The sequence below is a fragment of the Diadema antillarum genome, unplaced genomic scaffold (genome assembly GCF_040938485.1).
Source record: "Diadema antillarum isolate AM-2024a unplaced genomic scaffold, OU_Dant_1.0 seq00000406_RagTag, whole genome shotgun sequence".
In the NCBI taxonomy this organism is placed as follows: domain Eukaryota; kingdom Metazoa; phylum Echinodermata; class Echinoidea; order Diadematoida; family Diadematidae; genus Diadema; species Diadema antillarum.
Window position 1 is genome coordinate 1,383,568 of NW_027271394.1, and position 19,613 is coordinate 1,403,180.

Consider the following 19,613-nt stretch of genomic DNA (forward strand, 5'->3'; position numbering starts at 1 on the left):
GAGAGAGCTCTTATGGCTTCCCAATTTGGCAATTCCTGTATAATCCACTAAGTCCCTGATTTGTTCCTTTATAAGGTAATTTCTTTCAAATAATACAACTAACTATAAAGTGATTTACATTCAAACATGCATTCACAGTACATAAAACTTATGAGTTTGCGTGGCTGTATACGCACTTCAAGGTGAGACTTACTGATCGCTTCCTTTAATATATCAACATGGTTGACATGGATTGAAGTTATAAAAAAACAATTACATGGTGCAAACACAGAGGAAAGGATAATTTTCAACGAAAATACACTCCAGCCAAGAGGCCAGCAACGAACTGACTGCATAGTGTTGTGATATTATTATTTTTTTTTGCTTGTTTGTTTTTCTGTTTGATTGTTTGGCTGCATGGTACACTGCAAATATCATGCAGTATGTTTATTTTCATTATTGAGACAGCTGTACATTCAGGTAAAGGTTACACCTCATCTGTGTTTTTGTAATATTTGTATTTGTATAGGAAACTTGTATGTATTTTTTTTTTGTACGAGCGTGGTCTTGTCAGTGTGATGATGTAAAGCTGCAAAGATGGGAACGTGGATTTGAAAGAAAACTACATTGACAATATAGAAACCACATTCTCTTGGGTCCAGCATGAAAAACAGATCAGTCTGATGTTGGCGTCGTAGATACCAATGTCAAAAGGCTGCAAATATCCGGACGATATCTTTATTCAAACTCGAATGTGAGGTCTACTCCTTTCATTTTCTGTTCGTACCACTTGTCAAACATTTCGTTTTGGGCCACGGTGAAGCGCTCTTTCCACTGACCGGAAACGCCTGTATACAGAAAAAAACAACAACAAACAACACCAATACATGCAAACGAGCATTTTTGCCATATAATCTATTTTCAAAAACGCATTTACTAAAGCGAAAATTGATTAGTAATATCTGTTGTATTCTATTCTAAGTAAAAGTACATAACTTCTCAGGCTGGAGGCTGTCTGTTAGTATTCTTAGAATCTCTCTTTTTATGGTTCAACATATATACATAAATTAAGCAGAATTAAAACCCCTCCAAAATTGTAGGATCAACTTCTTTTCTAACGTGGCCCTTCTATGATTTCATCATCCTCACTCTGATAGAAAATGATAGGTTACGATCACCTATCGATAATTAAAACAGGTGTGTATAATACATTTATACTAAAACATATATATGAGTCCAATAAACTCATTCTTTATTGGCAAAAAAAATGCATTACTACCTTATTTCTTGATTCTTTGTTTTATACATATATATATACATACATACATACATAAATAAATAAATAAATAAATAAATATATATATATATATATATATATATATATATATATTCATTCCAATGGATGGAATATGTTTGTGAGAAAGTGTGTGTGTGTGTGTGGGGGGGGGGTACACTGCATAATACCTGTTATGTGAGCAAAGTACACACTATATCATGATGTGACAGATTGGAGTAGCCTACAACTGTCAGAATCGGCCCAATAAAGAGAATATGCAACAGCTGTTGATACCTTTATTCATGAAGGGGATTGCGTTCACCACATCGTGGAAATCCTTGTCGACTCCTTTCTCGTCCGTCTTACGCGTTGCGTACGTCTTACTCATTCCCTTGAACGAACTGTACTCGACCACCTTCTGCATTTCCTCCGCAGTCAGGTCAACGCCGATGTGGGCTGCCACCTGCCGTACGCCCTCCACGGGGTTCTGGTGTCAGGATCAAAACACAGCGAGCAGTCAAAATTATATCATGAGATTTAAGCAATGCCATTTGGAATAATTACTTAGTTCGTTGCTTTTGTTTGAAATCCTCTCCTCCGACCAAGCACACTTTTTTACATATTTCTTTTTTTTTTTTCTGGATGCCTAGATTATGAGGGAATCGAATACTAAGTATAAAGAATGCTTAAAGGGGAAGGCTAGTAACTGATCAGTGGGAATCAGTGGAAATGCTGGGAGATGATTGTTCCAATCCTTATGGGATTCATTCAAGAGTTCTTTGTATATCTATTGTTGTGTGAAAATGATTTGCTTCAGAATGGTCTCATATTCAAGTAATGTGCAGTTTAATGTTTCCAGGTTAGCGTCCCTGGTCAGTGACGGAGCATTAATCTGCACATTACTTGAATATGAGACCGTTCTGAAGCAAATAATTTTCACACAACAGTAGATATATAATGTACTCTTGAATGAATCCAATAAGGATTGGAACAATCATCTCCCAGCATTTCCACTGATTCCCACTGATCAGTTACTAGCCTTCCCCTTTAAAGAGGATTCCAAACCAGTAATAAGTTGGGCTGATAAAAAAGGGTAAAATCGTACGAGTACAACAATAATACAACAATATTTGATCAAAATCGGATGAAAATCCAGGAGTTATGAAATTGTGATGTTTCGTTCATTTCTGCAGGTTGCAGTTCTCGCACATTTGATATGAATATGCAAATGCAAATCAATGGAGTAAAAAAATGACGAAATTCAATATTTCTGTTATTAAAGTGTAAAACATGATGTTATTCCTGGTTTAACAACTTCTGAATAATGATCAGTTTAGGATTTGATCCTTGGGCGCAATTACGTTTGGATGAAAAAAAAAAGAGAAGATATTTCAAAATTTTATGTACAAACTATAATGACAAGCTGCGAGGGGTTAACATCATCACTTCGCTATTTGCATATTCATATTGACTATTTAAGAAGTATTTTTCTGAAAAATAAAACAACTTCAATATGTCATTATTCGTTATTTCTCATTCGATTCTGATTAAATTTTCATAGATAAGCTTTAAAAAAAATTACTCCTCTTCAGACTAATTTTCAACTGCACTGGATTTCCCCCGTAAGGATGACTTCCAATGAAAAAAAAAAAAAGAGTGGTAGAATGTTTCGTCAGAAGGAATTGGAATGCCACTGAGGCCAGTATGAAATGTCGAGACGCAAGTCGAGGGACTGAACAATATAGCCTATAGTCAAATTAGGTCTGCCTTGAGAACATACACATTCAGCTCCATGATTTTCCTTGGCAGCTATATTTCCATCATTACCCATCCGGATCGTGCTGCTTTCGTGCGTTGTGTGCAACGCACAGCGTACCCGAGAAAAGGGACCTTTTTTTTTGCGACGAGTAGATAGACTAGATTAAAAAAAGAATTGTCGGAATCTGATCAGAATGCTGTACACGAATAGATGTTCTGTCAAGCACTTCGATTGTCTCGTAAACTCTATCCCTATTTCACTTTATCCCTATATACATAAGGTGGAGTGCCTAAGTATGAATGGGTGTAACTAAGTCACCATGTCGTGTGTTGATCACTCCATTCTGTTGTTCACGGTGATAACAGCCTTTGTGAAAATCGCTGTTTTTGTATACCATGTATATACTATAGCTTCAACCACAGACCGTGGGAACCGGGTGATTTCCAGCAGTCCTACAGGTGCTGTAAGGGTGCCATGTACAATGTTCTTCCCCGTCACATGTAATGAGGGCAGTATAGCCTCCTAATCATTATATTTGAGCTACTGTTTTGTACCGGAGGTTTGATAGAATGAGGTACGTATATCCGACCTCAACTTTGTGACATATTATTTCTCATTATACACATAACATATCATTTCATTTATTCAAGCCTGAAGGTATAATGTGAACGCCTGTTTTCAAAGAGGGGGAAAAAAGACCATATCTAAGCTCTTACGCTCTCAAAGTTTGCTTTCGCACTGTTGAGGGCTGATAGACCTTTTAATAGGTAAATATGAATGATATGAGTTCTGCACAGTCACTCTCGAGTTCATGGACTTTGGACTTTGGACTACTTATCAATTTACATCTGCAACATCAATGATTACATTTCATCTTATTCTTACGAAGGAAGGGCACTGTTATCAGCACTACATATTTCTAACTACTTGTATAACTAAAGTGCGTGAAACTTTTCCGTCTAGTCTTGTTTTTATTCCGTGTTTTGTACTACTTTCAGCTCAACAAGTCAAAGAATAACAATCTGTTCACGAAACTATAGTCAGAAACACCGCAGATTCCTTAGCTTCAAATCTTCATAGAGCTTCAATAGAGATGTTATAATTTCCTTACTGGCTTTTCCCGTTTCTTGTCCTTTTCTCTTTGCATGTTCACATTGTGTCTACACCACTAATAGTGACTATACTCAATATTTTAAATTGTGTGATTGTTGTACAGCTTGTAAAAAAGACTGCGTTAAAACTCATGTAATTGGAGAATCAACCATTATGCAAATGAATGTGCTGAATCTATTTCCCTTGTATCCAACTTGTGTTCGCCAGGTGTATCATTTTTTTTTAATACATAGGTGCCCACAGGTATGAGAGATTCACTCTCATAGAATATACAGAGCAATGGCTGTATACTGTTTCAGCGGATGTATAACTGTCGTGTTTGATAATAGAGAATAAGCCAGTTCGGAGTTAAAGCTCACATGGGCACATTGGTACGAATGAGCTTTCTTTTTTTCTCAGTCCATTAGGGGCTTTTCACTCCTTATAATGCATAAGCTTTACGTAACAATTCGTCGATCTTGTTCAAACAAAGGATGGACTTGCGTATACCACACTAATGACAAGAATGATCTGTCAACTAACACCTTCGGAAAACATCCATGTCATCATTTTGCAGTGAATGTATTAACAATCTCTATTGCCAAATACTACTTTTACTGTTAGGTGGATGTGCCAGCAAGCAGCATTTATAAGTATTACATGATTAATTATTACATCACAGATGCTTATCCCAGTGAATTTATAAACCAAAAGCCTGTTTGTGTTGATCTTCTGCTCATGCGTAAAAGTGGAACTGCGAACTGACTTATACCATATCGCTTCTACGATTCCCTTCGAAGGTTTTTCAGTCGGCAGTTTGTACTCTTGTTTGTTGGTGGTGAAACCTTGAATTATATAAATAGCATCTGTTTTGAGCACATTGTTTTCAACCTTGTTTTCTTACTGTTTTCACGACTGTCAATCCATTCATCTGTTTTTTTTTTCATGTGCAGTCTTCTTTTTGTAATGCGTCATGTGATCATTATTTGATGGACGTTTTGGCCATATAAAGTAAAATAAGAAGTAAGTAATCTTAATCAGGTATCAGATATTACTCTCGATCGACCGATCAAACTGATATGGAGTACTTGAACTCGGATATTTCGCTCGCTTACAAAAGTAATCAAATACTTTTCAATCTTATGTCTCCTCGTGTATGTGAACATGTGTATGCGTGTGTGTGTGTTTGTGGTAGACAGATAATGCTGCACCCACATTGCTCACTTACAAGGATTCTCTTGAGTTTTGATACCAAACACTACTTGTCACGTAGAGTCAATATTTAACAATTTTCTACGGCACGCAACTGCGAGTTGAGGCCACAATCATAGCCACCATATAAAGGTGTGAGATCTGTAATATGAGCTGCATGAACTCCCATAAATTTCTATTTTGTCGACTATACAGAAATGTGCGACTGATGAGACGTGTCCATGCAGTTCCTTCGTAGCCATAGGCGCCGGAAGTGGGGGGGGGGGGGGGGGGCAGGGGGGGGGGGCGCGGCCGCCCCCAATCCAAAAAGTGGGGGGCAAAACGCATTTTTGCCCCCCCAAAAAGCCCCCCCCCAAAAAAAAAAATAATGATGATAAAAATAAATTAATAAACAAAGAAAATAAAATAAATATGTATATATATGAATAAAAGGGAAAAAAATTGGCTACAAACGGCAGCTTTTGGACTGTAAAATGTCAAAATTTTCAAGCTCGCTCGCTTCTCTCGCTCGCATCCAGCAGTTGAGCCCGGTGCGCCTCCCCTTAATTTCTAAAGCGAAAAACATAGCTATATACGACGATAGTTGTTGGACTCTAGAATGTCAAAATTTTCAAGCTCGCTCGCTGCGCTCGCTCGCATTGAATCGTTATGCCATTCTCCTAATGTTGCTGACAGTAATTGCCAGTAGTTGCGCCCGATGCCCCCACCCATATTTCCAAAGCGAAAGATAAATATAGCTATAAACGGGAGTTTTGGGACTGTAAAATGTCAAAATTTTCAAGCTCGCTCGCTTCGCTCGCTCGCATTGAATCGTTATGCCACTCTCCTAATGTTGCTGCCAGTAATTGCCAGCAGTTGCGCCCGATGCCCCCCCCCTTAATTTCCAAAGCGAAAGATATAGCTACAAACGGGAGTTGTGGGACTGTAAAATGTCAAAATTCTCAAGCTCGCTCGCTTTGCTCGCTCGCATTGAATCGTTATGCCATTCTCCTAATGTTGCTACCAGTACTTGCCAGCAGTTGCGCCCGATGCGCCGCCCCATTAATTTCCAAAGTGAAAGATATAGCTACAAACCCCAGTTTGGGGACTGTAGAATGTCAAAATTTTCAAGCTTGCTCGATTCGCTCGCTCGCATTGAATCGTTATGCCATTCTCCTAATGTTGCTGCCAATAATTGCCAGCAGTTGCGCCCGATGCGCCCCCATTTATTTCCAAAGCGAAATATATAGCTACAATTAAAACTCCAGTTTTGGAACTGTAGAATATCAAAATTTCAAGCTCGCTCGCTTCGCTCGCTCGCATTTTATTTTTATGCCATTCACCTTATGTTGCTGACAGTATATAATTTGTCGATCGTTTCACACCGTCATTTCATAATCCATGTAAGGAAAATTTACAATGTTCCTCAATGACTGCGTTGTTGAATGTATCACATTCCGTAAAGTATTGTAGTCCCATTATTGCTCACGCACACACGCACAAGCATACAGACCGTCAAAATTACTTTATGGTTCCCCCCCCATGTTTCGACCCACCGTACGCCACTTCACACACACACACACACACACACACACACACACACATATATATATATATATATATATATATATACATATATATATAATAGATGTGTGTGTGTGTGTGTGTGTGTGTGTATGTGTATATTGTGTAACATATGCATGGTCTAATCTTGAGCCCCCTCCAATGTTTGCCCCCCCCCCCCCCCCAATCCAAAACTGCTTCCGGCGCGCCTGCTACCACTTATGCATCATAAATCATTCTGGGTCCTTCTTATCATTTGCTGTTTCTGATTTAAAGGAGCACATGATTTGGATTTAAAAAAAATCGTGGTATCAGAAGGATTTGTCGTAAACAATTATAGGGGCAGGTGATGAGGACGGAATGAACTTTTGTCATGTTGACTGTAAAATACCGCCTCTTGCATTTCCTCTTGCCACGCCCATACACCCAGTTCCAGACACATAGCCCCGTTGGGCTTTGTGCATGGGCACCAGTAGGTACTGCGTATAAGGTTTTACTTGGGAAGTTCAGCGGAAGTGCTTTTGCCTTGCTGTCAAACGGATCAGTTCCAATCTCCAGTGAACCTTTCTGAACGATATTGAGTGGTCTTTTATGCCCTCTCGAATTATTTTATGCCCAAAATACTTTTGTTCGTCAAATAGAAAATGGTGACAATAGAGCTCCTGTGTGTGAGAGAGTCATAAGTCAGGCAGGTGAAATGCTCCACTTGAGAATAGAGCGGGGTGTAAATATGAACACACACACACATGCACGCACACACATGCACGCACACACCCTATCATATTCCTTGCTATGATAAATGACGCAAAGCCACTACTACCCATTCGGTCCTACAAGTATGTCGATGATATGACGCTGGTGGAATGCCGCTCTGGGAATGACCAATCTGAGATGCAAGCGGCTGTCTCGTATTTGGCAAATTGGTCGGATGCTAACATGATGAAATTAAACCCTATGAAATGCACGACAATGGAAGTTAACTTCATGAGAAACACGCCACCATTGTTACCCGTATTACTAGGAGATCATCAGCTCGAGACTGTTAAAACCATCAAACTTCTCGGAATTCTCATCCAAAGCGACCTCAAATGGGAGTCCCACATTAATGACATGTTGAAACGTGCCAATAGGAAGCTCCATATGCTCCGAGTCCTAAAGCGCCAGTGTTTACCATCCCGCGATATGTTGACCATTTATGAAGGTTACATTCGCCCAGTGCTTGAATATGGAACCCCGGTGTGGCACAGCGGTATTACGCAGAAGCAATCTGAAAACATCGAAAAGATACAAAAAAGAGCCCTCCGCATCATCTTCGGTTGCCAGTACAGTACTTACTGTGACATGCTCGCCCATTTAGGCATGATCACCCTGCAGGAAAGGAGAAAGATGTTGTGTTTGGATTTCATACAAAAAACTCTGAACAATACTGATCTATTCAAGAACTATTTACCTCAGAAACCAAGAAATGAAAGACTTTTAAGACATTCTCAAAAAATACCTGACTTTTTCTGTAGAACAAACAGAATGAAGAATAGCCCCCTTCCTTTTTTAATTCGTTTGTATAATACTCAATAGAATATGTGATTTATGGACTGTCACTCTCATTCCAGCCTCAGCCTATCTCTCTCTCTCTCTCTCTATCCCTCTTTCTTTTTTTCTTTTTTTTTTCTTTTTTTTAATGCGTAGATGTGCTACATTTCTTTCTGTATCCGGTTTTTTCAGCCATTTACACTCATCAGCCCATTTGCAACATGATTGCGATTAATCGCCGTTTCCTGCAAATTCACCATGGAAGCGTGTTATTGGCTTCTTTTGACTAATATTATTCATCAGGGACCTTTCAGTCAATTATTTCAGTGCCCTGACTTTCTTCAACCTCTGCAGAGAAGAAAGCCCACACCACTTTGTACACTGAACAACAAACCCCCAGCATAAAAAGAAAGATGAGAAATCAAACTGAGCTAATACCTCTTAGAAAATAACAGACGCCTTACTAATGCCGAATAAGGGAGTTTATACGCCATAATTGATGTATGTGTAGATATTTCCCCTTTTTATTTGATTGCACCGTTCGTAGAGGACACTAGCAAAAGTAGTATGCCAACGCCTTTTTTTCCATATATGGGTAAAGCCTGTTTGAGTTTATCTCAATATTTTGTTTCACCTGTCAGAATTTTTTAGTCTTAAACAGACTTTCTGATTTCACTTTGATCGCCACGTCACGTTCCTCTGTTCGGTGTCATGTGAAACATGAAATTTTGTATATTTTGAATAATCTTTTTTATATGAATTTAGTGTTTTGTATAATAGTAGTATACTTTTTGATGAATGTAAAGTCTGAGTTTTTGATTGAAGTTTTGTAATAGATAGTAAGGGAATACGAAGAGGTTGAAGTAGGGAAAGTGAAGAAAAGGATGGTAAAGTTTATAAGGCGGGGGAAAGAGAAGAAGAAAATGAGTAGATGAAAAAAAAAAGTTGTGGTTAGTCAGGTCATTTGTATGAACAATCGAGATTATTTATGAAAATGAGATAACTGATTTTATTTTCATATGTGTAAGATCTGAAAGTTTTTTAAGTGTTTTGATATGAATATGATTATATAAATATATGTATATGTTTTTTTGACAGAGAAGAATATAATCAATGTTTTACTGAAAGTTATATCGCCCATGCACTCTGTGTTTTGCTATTCAAGTTCAGCCTTTTACAGGCACGCCGAAACTTTCTCTTTTTGATATAACACTCAACTTTGTTACAAATCGCATGTGGATTCATTATTGTTAAGGTTGTTTTTGTTTTTGTTTTTTTTTTCTCTCTCTTTGTAATGATGTGTTTGATTATGGGCCCTCCATTCATTCATTTATTTCTGATTTCATCTCAATTTTTTTTTCATTTGCCAGAATTTTTTAGTCTTAAGCACATTTTTTAGATCAGTTTAATTGCCATATTATGTTCCTCTGTCCTGTGTTATGTGAAATAAGAAATTTTTTATAGTTTGAATATTTTTACTGATATGAAACCAGTGTTTTACATAATACATTGCAATAGTATATTTTTGATGAATGTATATTGATTTTTTTTTTAATAGAGACTAAAGGGTACTTTGATTTTTAATGATGAAAAATAATAATGTGTGATTATGATAAGGATAATTTCAGGGAATAAGAAGAGGTTGAAGGAGTGAAAGTGAAGACGAGGATGGTAAAGTTTATAAGGAGGGGTAAAAGAGAAGATGGAGGAAAAGAAGATGAGTAGAGGAAAAGAAAGTTGTTTTTTAATAAGGTTATTCATCAAACAAAAGAGATTATTTATGCAAATAAGAACAGAGATGTGAATAATTGTATTTTTTGTTTGTTGATGGTAAAGGTCAATTTTATTGTGCAATAGTTAATATTTCTAATGTATGTTTGTATATTTGAATGTATTCATGATGATCTTTGTAAAATGTCCGCAATTCAGCCTCCTGACTGCAAGAGATGTTATTTAATAAATACCTTTCAATCAATTTCAATCAAATCACACACACACATACACACACACACACACACACACACACACATACACACAAACAGACAAGAAGCACCAGAAAATGGCAGAATGATGTCGTTAATCTTTCCTATTCCGTTCCAGCTAGGCTACTGAAGGGGTCGCTACAGACGATATCACGCTACATGGTGCCATTTCTGGAAGAAGAAAATATTGTTAGGAGTTTCTCCGCTGAAGTCATCTGGTTCTCTTAACGCTTCAGCGTCAGCCATTTCAAGATCATCGTACCTTTTTGAGATTCTCGTAGAAGAGAAATATCACGTTATCTCTATCCCGGAGTTTCCAGAATGCCAGGTTGTGATCTAACCACGGCCCATATGCTGGCTCTACATGAAAGTCGAAGAAGAAAGACCAACAAATATGTTAATGAATTAAACAAAAACTGAATAAAGTGGTACACAGCAATGTAGAGAAACCATTTCGGGGAAACATTAATGACATTTTGTGACTTATCATAACAGAACTGTGTTCAGTGGTGGATTTAGGCCGGGCGCCCCCCTTATTATCATTATTTTTTTTTTTTTACACAAAAGACATAAAAGGGAAAAGATGGGGATTCACGCCCTTCCCCCTAAATTTTGTAAACGCGCTGCCCCTTTAAGGAATTCCTGGATCAGCCCCTCGTGTTGGTTTCATCAACTCATTGATTTTGAGTTATTCTGAACAAGGGTTATTAGGATAATATTCAGTGGATGTTAACCATATCATCCGTGTTATATACGTTTGTGTTTGTGTATTTATGTGTGTGTGTGCTGTGTGTGTGTGTGTGTGTGTGTGTGAAATGAAATTTCTTGCTATTGCAGACAACAAGCAATCTTTTGAGGAAAATGATCTTATTGATATCTGAAAAAGCTTTACACATAACAAAACAGGTTTATGTTTATGTTTATGTTTATGTTTATTTTTATGTTTATGTTTATATTTATGTTTATGTTTATGTTTATGTTTATGTTTATGTTTATTCTTCGTTGGTGTCACCTCACGTTTATTTTAGCATACAGGGGCCAGTTCTCATTAAACTTTATATAAAGTATGATATTGTTGCTAAACAAGATTTCACGTCGCATTAGATCTGTCTACTTTAAATGCAGTAACATGCTCTCAATCCTGTCTGTCGCTTTCAAAATGCGAGCAGTTACAGCTGCAAGATGTGCACCTGTTTCGGTTAGCACAGTTTAATTTCAATTGCCATAACATTCCTTATCATCACTATCATTATCTGCTTCCATATAAACATAGATTTTTTTTTTTGCTGAATGTCATATATGCTCAGTCTCAAGAATAGTCATTGTTTTAAGCTTAACTTCTCCTTGGTGCCTGTTTTAATCGGAAAGTGAATCAATCGTTCACTGAACCAACGATCATTATGAATAAAAAGAGGCAATAAAGAATCAAGAACTGACGAAGATGCATCAGATACCCACTGTCTTCCATGAAGGCTCCAAGAAGGAATTCCCATGAGAAACCAGTTGGTGCAATCTTCCCCTTCACCACCATGTTGTAATTCGAATTGAGAACATCCTTCGGGTTACGGGCTACGTAGATGACCTTAAACACACAAGGGAAAGAACAAAGGTCACATTTGAAACTGTTTTATTTTTTCTTCTGAATTTCATTCGTTGAATATTCGTTGAATATTATGTCATGAAAGTAAGCATTGTGTATAGAAAATTTTGCACGTGTCGATTGTGTTCCATCAGTGCAGAGTGCTTAGATGTCAGTAGAACAACTCATTTCTTCTACAGCGATCGACGACTCTGGAAATGATTGTTATTAAACAAACGCTGAAGACCAGTCGTATAATCTCATGTTTCATGGACAAAAAAAGCAGTTATCATGCTGACAATAAATGTCGACATACAACTGGTTGTAGTATGTTTTATGCACATATAATTGGAAACAACACGAGTATAGACCTTTGCTTTTTCCTCGAGTTTCGTAGGCAGCATCTCGATCGGAAGGTGTGTCAGAATGACGCGGGGAGATTTCGCCTTGGCAACCACATCCAAAAATGGCGCCATGTTCGGAGGATTCTGGAGCTCTTCTGCCCGTGTCCAGGGAAGCTTTTCGGCCACGTTTATCATCTCCACGGTGCTCGTAGACAGCGTTCTGTCTATTTTCTCCGGTACTCCCCGGGCCAGGATAAGTCCAACGATTTCATTCATCCAGTGAGTTCCTATAACAGAGGAAGATACTCATGGTCACGATGGTTGATTGTTTGGATGTGACATTTGCGTACCAAGTACGGTGGCTACGAACAACTTTGTCAACATTTCATGTATTAAATGTAAGGTGTAAGGTGGCCTGTTCTACATCTAAGCACTGATATCAGCCGAGAGTGAGTAAGTATACAAGTGCCGTATGTCCCCCCCCCCCCCAAAAAAAAAAAAAAATACAACGGGACCCTCCGGTGAATCAATCTAAATACAAATTCAGTGTATGAAACTATAACTCATTGCCAACATCTTATGACAGAAAACTCCATTCAATTTGCTTTAGTTGTCAAAGATAAATGAAGAGTTTTGTATAGAGAGGATGTCGGGAATCTCCTCCCTCCAAGTTCTGTCTATTGTATTCACACACAGGATCATCGAAGTGCTAAACTTGGAAGAATCAGACTCATGACATGCTTTACAATAATCCACATTTCTCTGTGACCGCTTAACGAAATCGAAAGGGGTTTTCTGCAAAATAGAGCTAAAATGTTATATTTTAAATCCCTGAAGTAGCATTTACACAGTTTAATCGTATTGGGTGTTATCGATGCGAAAATTTGATTGTACTTTGTTTGTTTGTTTGTTTGTTTGTTTGTTTTTTTTTGGGGGAGGACATACTTTATACAAATGTACAATAATGTGCTCAGCATGTGCGTGGTTTCACGTATATGCTTGACATGTTCGAAAATGATTTTTTTTTTCTGATCAAATAACATCATGATACGATATAGCCAGTGGCGTATCTAGGGAAAACGGCGCCCGGGGCAAGCGCGAAAATTGCGCCCCTAATTTCTGAAAAAGTGTTCAACCTCAACCCCATCCCGGTAGGGACTTTTAGAAAAAAGGTCCACATATGCTTTTTCAAGCACTTAAAAGGGGTCTTTTTGAGGGTGATTTAAATGTAATAAATTTAGATAGATATTGGCGAGCGAGCGCAGCGAGCGAGCCGAAAATTTTTGTATATTTCGCGTCATCATCACGTTTGGTTCATATCTTCTTCTTTTTGATAAATTGCGGCGAGCGAGCGCAGCGAGCGAGCCGAAAATTTTTGTATTTCAGCTTACAATACATGGAATTCTTGTCATTTTTTGCTTACTAAATCTTAGAATTCTAATCAAGATATTGTGCTGGCCTTATAGATAACGATTTATACCAACAAACTTAGGACTTGAAAAAATACTCCAAATTAGTACTCACGAGTGAGCCGAAATTCGTATATTTCCGCGCCATCATTACGTTTGGTTCTTATCTTCTCCTTCTTTTTTTTTTTGATAAATTTTGGCGAGCGAGCGCAGCAAGCGAGCAGAAAATTTTTGTATTTCAGCTTACAAAACATGGAATTCTTGTCATTTTTTTGCTTATTAAATCTTACAATTCTAATCAAGATATATAAGTGACGGCCTTATAGATAATGATTTATACCAACCAACTGAGGAGTTTAAAAAATATTCCAAATTAGTACGCACGAGTGAGCCGAAATTCGTATATTTCCGCGCCATCATCACGTTTTGTTCTTATCTTTTTTTTTGATAAATTTTGGCGAGCGAGCGCAGCGAGCGAGCCGAAAATTTCTGTATTTCAGCTTACAAAACATGGAAATCTTGTCATTTTTTGCTTATTAAATCTTACAATTCTAATCAAGATATATAAGTGACGGCCTTATAGATAACGATTTATACCAACAAACTGAGGAGTTGAAAAAATATTCCAAATTAGTACGCACGAGTGAGCCAAAATTTGTATATTTCCGTGCCATCATCTTGTTCTTATCTTCTTTTTTGATACATTTGGCGAGCGAGCGCAGCGAGCGAGCAGAAAATTTCTGTATTTCAGCTTACAAAACATGGAATTCTTGTCATTTTTTGCTTATTAAATCTTACAATTCTAATCAAGATATATAAGTGACGGCCTTATAGATAACGCTTTATACCAACAAACTGAGGAGTTGAAAAAATATTCCAAATTAGTACGCACGAGTGAGCCGAAATTCGTATATTTCCGCGCCATCATCACGTTTCGTTCTTATCTTCTTTTTTGATAAATTTTGGCGAGCGAGCGCAGCGAGCGAGCCGAAAATTTCTGTATTTCAGCTTACAAAACATGGAATTCTTGCCATTTTTTTGCTTATTAAATCTTACAATTCTAATCAAGATATAGTGACGGCCTTATAGATAACGATATATACCAACAAACTGAGGACTTGAAAAAAAAATACTCTAAATTATTACGCGCGAGTGAGCCGAAATTTGTATATTTCCGCGTCATCATTACGTTTTGTTCTTATCTTGTTTGATTTTTTTGCGCCCCCCCCCCCGTAATGTTCGACACCTTTGGTGCCCTCGTTTGATCCAGTAGGCGATCGCTTCAGAACGAAAGAAATAAAATTGCAGCCGCTGCTCCGTGTAACATTTTGCTTTCTAACAATGGCATGTGTGAACACAATATACATTGTCATTTTGTCCGCGTTATCATCACGTTTTGTTCTTATCTTCTTTTCTATACATTTTGTCGAGCAAGCGCAGCGAGCGAGCCTAAATTTCAGATTACAAAACATGGAATTCTTGTGTGAACATAATTAACATTGTCAATTTTTGTTTTTATCTTGTTTGATTTGGTTTTCTTCCCCCCCCCCCCCCCCCCCCCCGGTCCGGGCGAGTTTTTTTTTTTTTTTTTTTCGTCTTCTTTTTTTTTTTCTTCTTCTTCTTTTTTTTTTTCGTTTTCGGCGCCCCCAAGGAGTGGCGCCCGGGGCACGTGCCCCCCTTGCCCCCCCTAGATACGCCACTGGATAGCTATTATAGCAAATCATTTGTCTCGGCCTATACCGTAATAACGTATTTTGTTGCTCATCTTTGTACTGTTCTTTCTTTGCTTTCATATAAAACAGTCAAGTAGTAATGGGCCTATAGTCAAGGTGTACATACAGCATATATGTAGTATATATATATATATATATATATATATATATATTACATGTACGTGTACATCAACAGAATCACACACAAATTGTTTGACAAGACAGGCGTGATAACATAGAATTCTTGGTGCCAGTACGTACCTGTCTTAGGGTAGGTGCAAATCCACACGTCATCCGGACGAACTTCAAAAGTTGGTAACGCGTCTACGCTAGAGTCCAGAATGATGTTGGGTAGTACGATCCCCTTGTACGTGTGGGCTCCAGTGAGGTGAGGTGGTTCATTTTCCGCCATGTTTGCGAAATTACCTTCAACTATGCATCAAGGCAGTGAAATACTACACACATAATCATAGTGCACACAAAATTCGCATTCATTAACAAAGGGGATTTAAACACACCCACGTTAAAAAAGGTATATACAAAGTATGTATTTATGTATCATGACATCCTGACACTACATGGTGTCATGTGTTAGCAAAAGTTGAACGAGGGTCAATTTCATTTTGATTCAAAATCACAGAAAACAATAGGTCTAATTGAGTGGATCTTAGGATATATCATTAACCTGCCAGAAAACCCGCCAGGTAACCTGCAGACTCGATGTACAGTGTACCTACATACTTTGAAGGAGCTCTACTCCTGCATGAACGCAACGAATTTCAAATCGCCACTAAGTGTGGAGGAAAACTGACACCACTTGGTTATCAATTATAATTTTTAATCTATTTCTGCAAATAGATCATATAAAAGATCCCCATGTATAAACGAAAACACGACAGTGACAGATAGGTGTTGGTGAAATTGGATTTTCTACAACACAAAATAAAGTCTGGCAACTCTAGCAAGAAATTTCTCACGAACCCTATTAAGGGCCTACCGGAAAGTTTTGACATCCGTTCTCTCTGTATTGCTTATGCATAGCATTGCCAGTATATGAGGATCTCAAATTTATTTTGTTTCTTAATGTTATGACCAAAAAATTAATCTTTGGCATTTTTTTACTAAGTAGGAAAACAATTAAATATCATGCTGAAAATTGTCCTTATCTTGAAAGTTTATACTCCTTTATGAGAATTCGGGAATTTAAACATTGATCTACACTACCACCAATGATTTCAGCCAATTGGTCCACCTCTGACCCATTTCAAAGCTATTTAACCCTTTCTGCGCCAGCATGTGGGCGTGCAATCCTATGGAACTTTCTATACCATCCGGTGTCCAGCGCACACAAAATGTTAAAGTGAATTATATTGACATACGAGCATATATCTGCCAACCGTGACATCCGCCCCTACATCGAGTGAAATTACCCATTTCTGATATATTTTCAACCATTAATAGTTTTGAAGAACTATTAATGGTTGAAAATATATCAGAAATGGGTAATTTCACTCGTCTCTCATACATTACTGTTGGCAGGAGTTCACAAAAGCATTATTGCAAGGTTGAACAGAGCGTCTTATTGTTTCCTGAAAATAACAGAGTAGGCAGGAAACCTGCAACTATAAATATGGGAACAGTTGGGATGTACGCATTAGGCTGGTGGCGGTACACAGTCTTGGATACTGGGTTCTGCTTCCCGTAGATGAGCCGCCTACCTGTTTGAACTGATTGCAGATCAGAATACGCTGCTGTTGTAAAACTATATCAGTTGAACGTGGTTTGCTTTCCCACGACAAAAAGGCCTGTCCTTGGATTTCTCGTCACTTCGGCAGCTCGATGTTAGACCTTGCGGTCGAAGTTCCAAAGACGAAGTGCAGTGAACACTTACGATCACTAGGATTCTACACAGAAACCACGAACGCAGACTTGCAGTGTTTATACCTGCAGATGAAAATAGGTCCGTGTGCTCCAAAGGTCAGAAGTCCTGCTGAAAGTCATGGGGGCCCCCAGTGCTAATACAGAGAACTATTCCATGTTCGGAACATTATGTTGCAATCTTTTTCTCAAATAAAAATCCCATCCCATATTATATCCTTCACTCCTACAGCTGTGTTAAAGGCCGTGTCACACCATAACGCGGGCTTGTGGCGAGGAGGTAGTTTCCAGCACGTAGAAGATTTTCAGCGGGCGAACAAGAATGTTTGCAATTTTCATTCATGCCTTGTCATACCGTACGGGGGAAGTTTTGCGGCTTGACTTGCGGGGAAACAAATTTACTCCCCGGAGCTCTCCGCAGTTGGTCCGCACCTGACAGTATCTAGCTCATAGTTGCCCGGAGGTGCTCACGCAAGTCCGATTTAACCGCAGCCAAGTTTTGAGCATGACCAAAACTTTTTTCGGGTGAGTCGCGGGAATGCCCGTAGAGGTCCACGCAGAACGCCAGTAGGAGACCCTTAGCGGCAGTACTTCCCAGGCAATTCCCACGCAGGTACTTCGCAGTCCCGTATGCAGCCAAGATAATGAAATTCTGTGAGATTTCAGCCATTCCATTAGAGGAATTCCTTCACTAGGTTGTCAGCCCCCACGCGACTGGTACAAAGGTCACACAGTATACTCGCAAGTATAACGCGTCCAGCAAGTAAGACACATGCGCTGACTCGCTCAAATCCTTTTCCGCCCTCAGGAATGTCCGGTATGCTAGAAAATCCCTACACGTAACAAGCCTGAGTAACTTGCCCGGAAAGGTGTGACAGGGCCTAAACACGGTTGCGGGTAAAAAAATATGCGTGCGCACCTCCGGGCGACTACTTTTGAGATACATGCTAGGTACTGTCATGTGCGGATATCTACGGGGACCTCCGGGTAGTCAAAATTGTTCTTTGCAAGTCGCACGCAAGGCTGGTGTGACACGGCCTTAACTTGTTCATGACTCCCTATATAGCTGCATTCCCAATGTGCGTTAGCCTGCATCTTGACATTTGCACAATCCTGAATAATAGGCTATTCGACTTTTAAACATATAGGATACATCAAATGCCAGACCAGGGTTGATTTTAAACTATTTTAAGGTAGGATGCAGTAAAATAGCAACCCGATGCAAAATCAATTTCGACTTTCTTGGAGAGGTTATGTAAGCTTTATTCCATCATCATCATCAACATCACCATCTGTCGGGAAAAAAAATCCCTTTCATAATAATTTATGATTCCTCTAAAGGTCTTGTTAGTGACATCACAATTGTGTGTTGTTGTTTATTTGTCGTATTTTAAAGGACAATGAAATAAACTTCAGCGAATACCATATTCTTAGATCGAGGTAGAGATCAAATAAATTCATGTCGACCTTTACCAAACCACACGGTTAGAATTTACGCCACTGAGTTTTTTTTTTCACCAGGTATGATCTTTACTGATTGCTGAAACATGTATGATATGTATATCATGTTTACGAAGACGTACAAATTGAAACTCTCAGAATTCTCAGCCTGATTCTATGTGCAATCAAGCCTGTTAATAGCTGCCACCTCATTTGAATCACTAAATTATTTAAATCTGAAATTTTGGTGTCCCGATTAAAAAAAGAAGATAGTGGTCGAAATGAGAGCAAACGTAACAATCCATTTTGAATCTAAGTTGCATGATCGGCCATCAAAGAAATTTGGAACCCGACATCAATTTTTCGTGGCCCTGGGCCATCGCTAATATAAAACCTTGCGTATACATACACATATACGCTGTATATGTACATAATATATTCAAAATAATAAAACTAATTAGCTTTGCTTATTTAGCACATAACACGCAGTGTGCTCAAGAAAAAGCAAGATTATACAAGAATATGCAATTGCAATTACAATGAAATTAACATGTTCTGTAGCATATATGGGCGAGTGCCCTCATACGGTATATATATTCACATTATTACATTGGCTTGAAGTTGTGACACAAAAGTTGCATCACCATCAAATGATAGTGATTCACAGATAATGTAGAATTTGAAAAAGTTGAAATAATTATGTACAGTAGTTATGTGATAAACATTTAGAGTACCGATATTATTAAATCCGTAATAATGAACGATGATTATTTGCAAAGTTTTTGTTCATGAGAACTAATGAATGAGAAAATAAATGAAATTTTGCTCGCGGTGATTATTCCTGTATATTTTCGATATCACAGTCTAATTTTACATAAC

At 38.3% G+C, this 19,613-nt stretch overlaps 1 protein-coding gene across 2 annotated transcripts; it reads right to left on the reverse strand.

Annotated features, from left to right (window-relative positions):
- Nucleotides 1–546: 546 nt before the first annotated feature.
- LOC139732206 (sulfotransferase 1A1-like) lies at nucleotides 547–17,696 on the reverse strand. 2 transcript variants are annotated; one of them, XM_071643082.1, is made up of 7 exons: nucleotides 17,135–17,696; nucleotides 15,678–15,848; nucleotides 12,323–12,582; nucleotides 11,831–11,954; nucleotides 10,635–10,732; nucleotides 1,550–1,742; nucleotides 547–827 (listed from the first exon to the last, which is right to left on the reverse strand). In XM_071643082.1, the coding sequence occupies exons 2-7, from the start codon at nucleotides 15,826–15,828 to the stop codon at nucleotides 718–720; spliced, it is 936 nt and encodes a 311-aa protein (XP_071499183.1). In that variant the 5' UTR covers nucleotides 15,829–15,848; nucleotides 17,135–17,696; the 3' UTR covers nucleotides 547–717. The 2 variants fall into 2 exon arrangements, with proteins under 2 accessions (XP_071499183.1, XP_071499185.1); XM_071643084.1 differs by lacking the exon at nucleotides 17,135–17,696 and having other exon boundaries at nucleotides 15,678–15,989.
- Between the last annotated feature and the right edge of the window lie 1,917 nt (nucleotides 17,697–19,613).

Bases quoted from the DNA above. Each gene is read 5' to 3' on its own strand.
- LOC139732206 (XM_071643082.1), bottom strand. From the start codon at position 15,828: ATGGCGGAAAATGAACCACCTCACCTCACTGGAGCCCACACGTACAAG. The intron at 12,583-15,677 runs GTACGTACTGGC...CCTCTGTTATAG, and splicing joins TTGCACCTACCCTAAGACAG to GAACTCACTGGATGAATGAA. The intron at 10,733-11,830 runs GTGGGTATCTGA...ACTTTCATGTAG, and splicing joins TGGAGCCTTCATGGAAGACA to AGCCAGCATATGGGCCGTGG.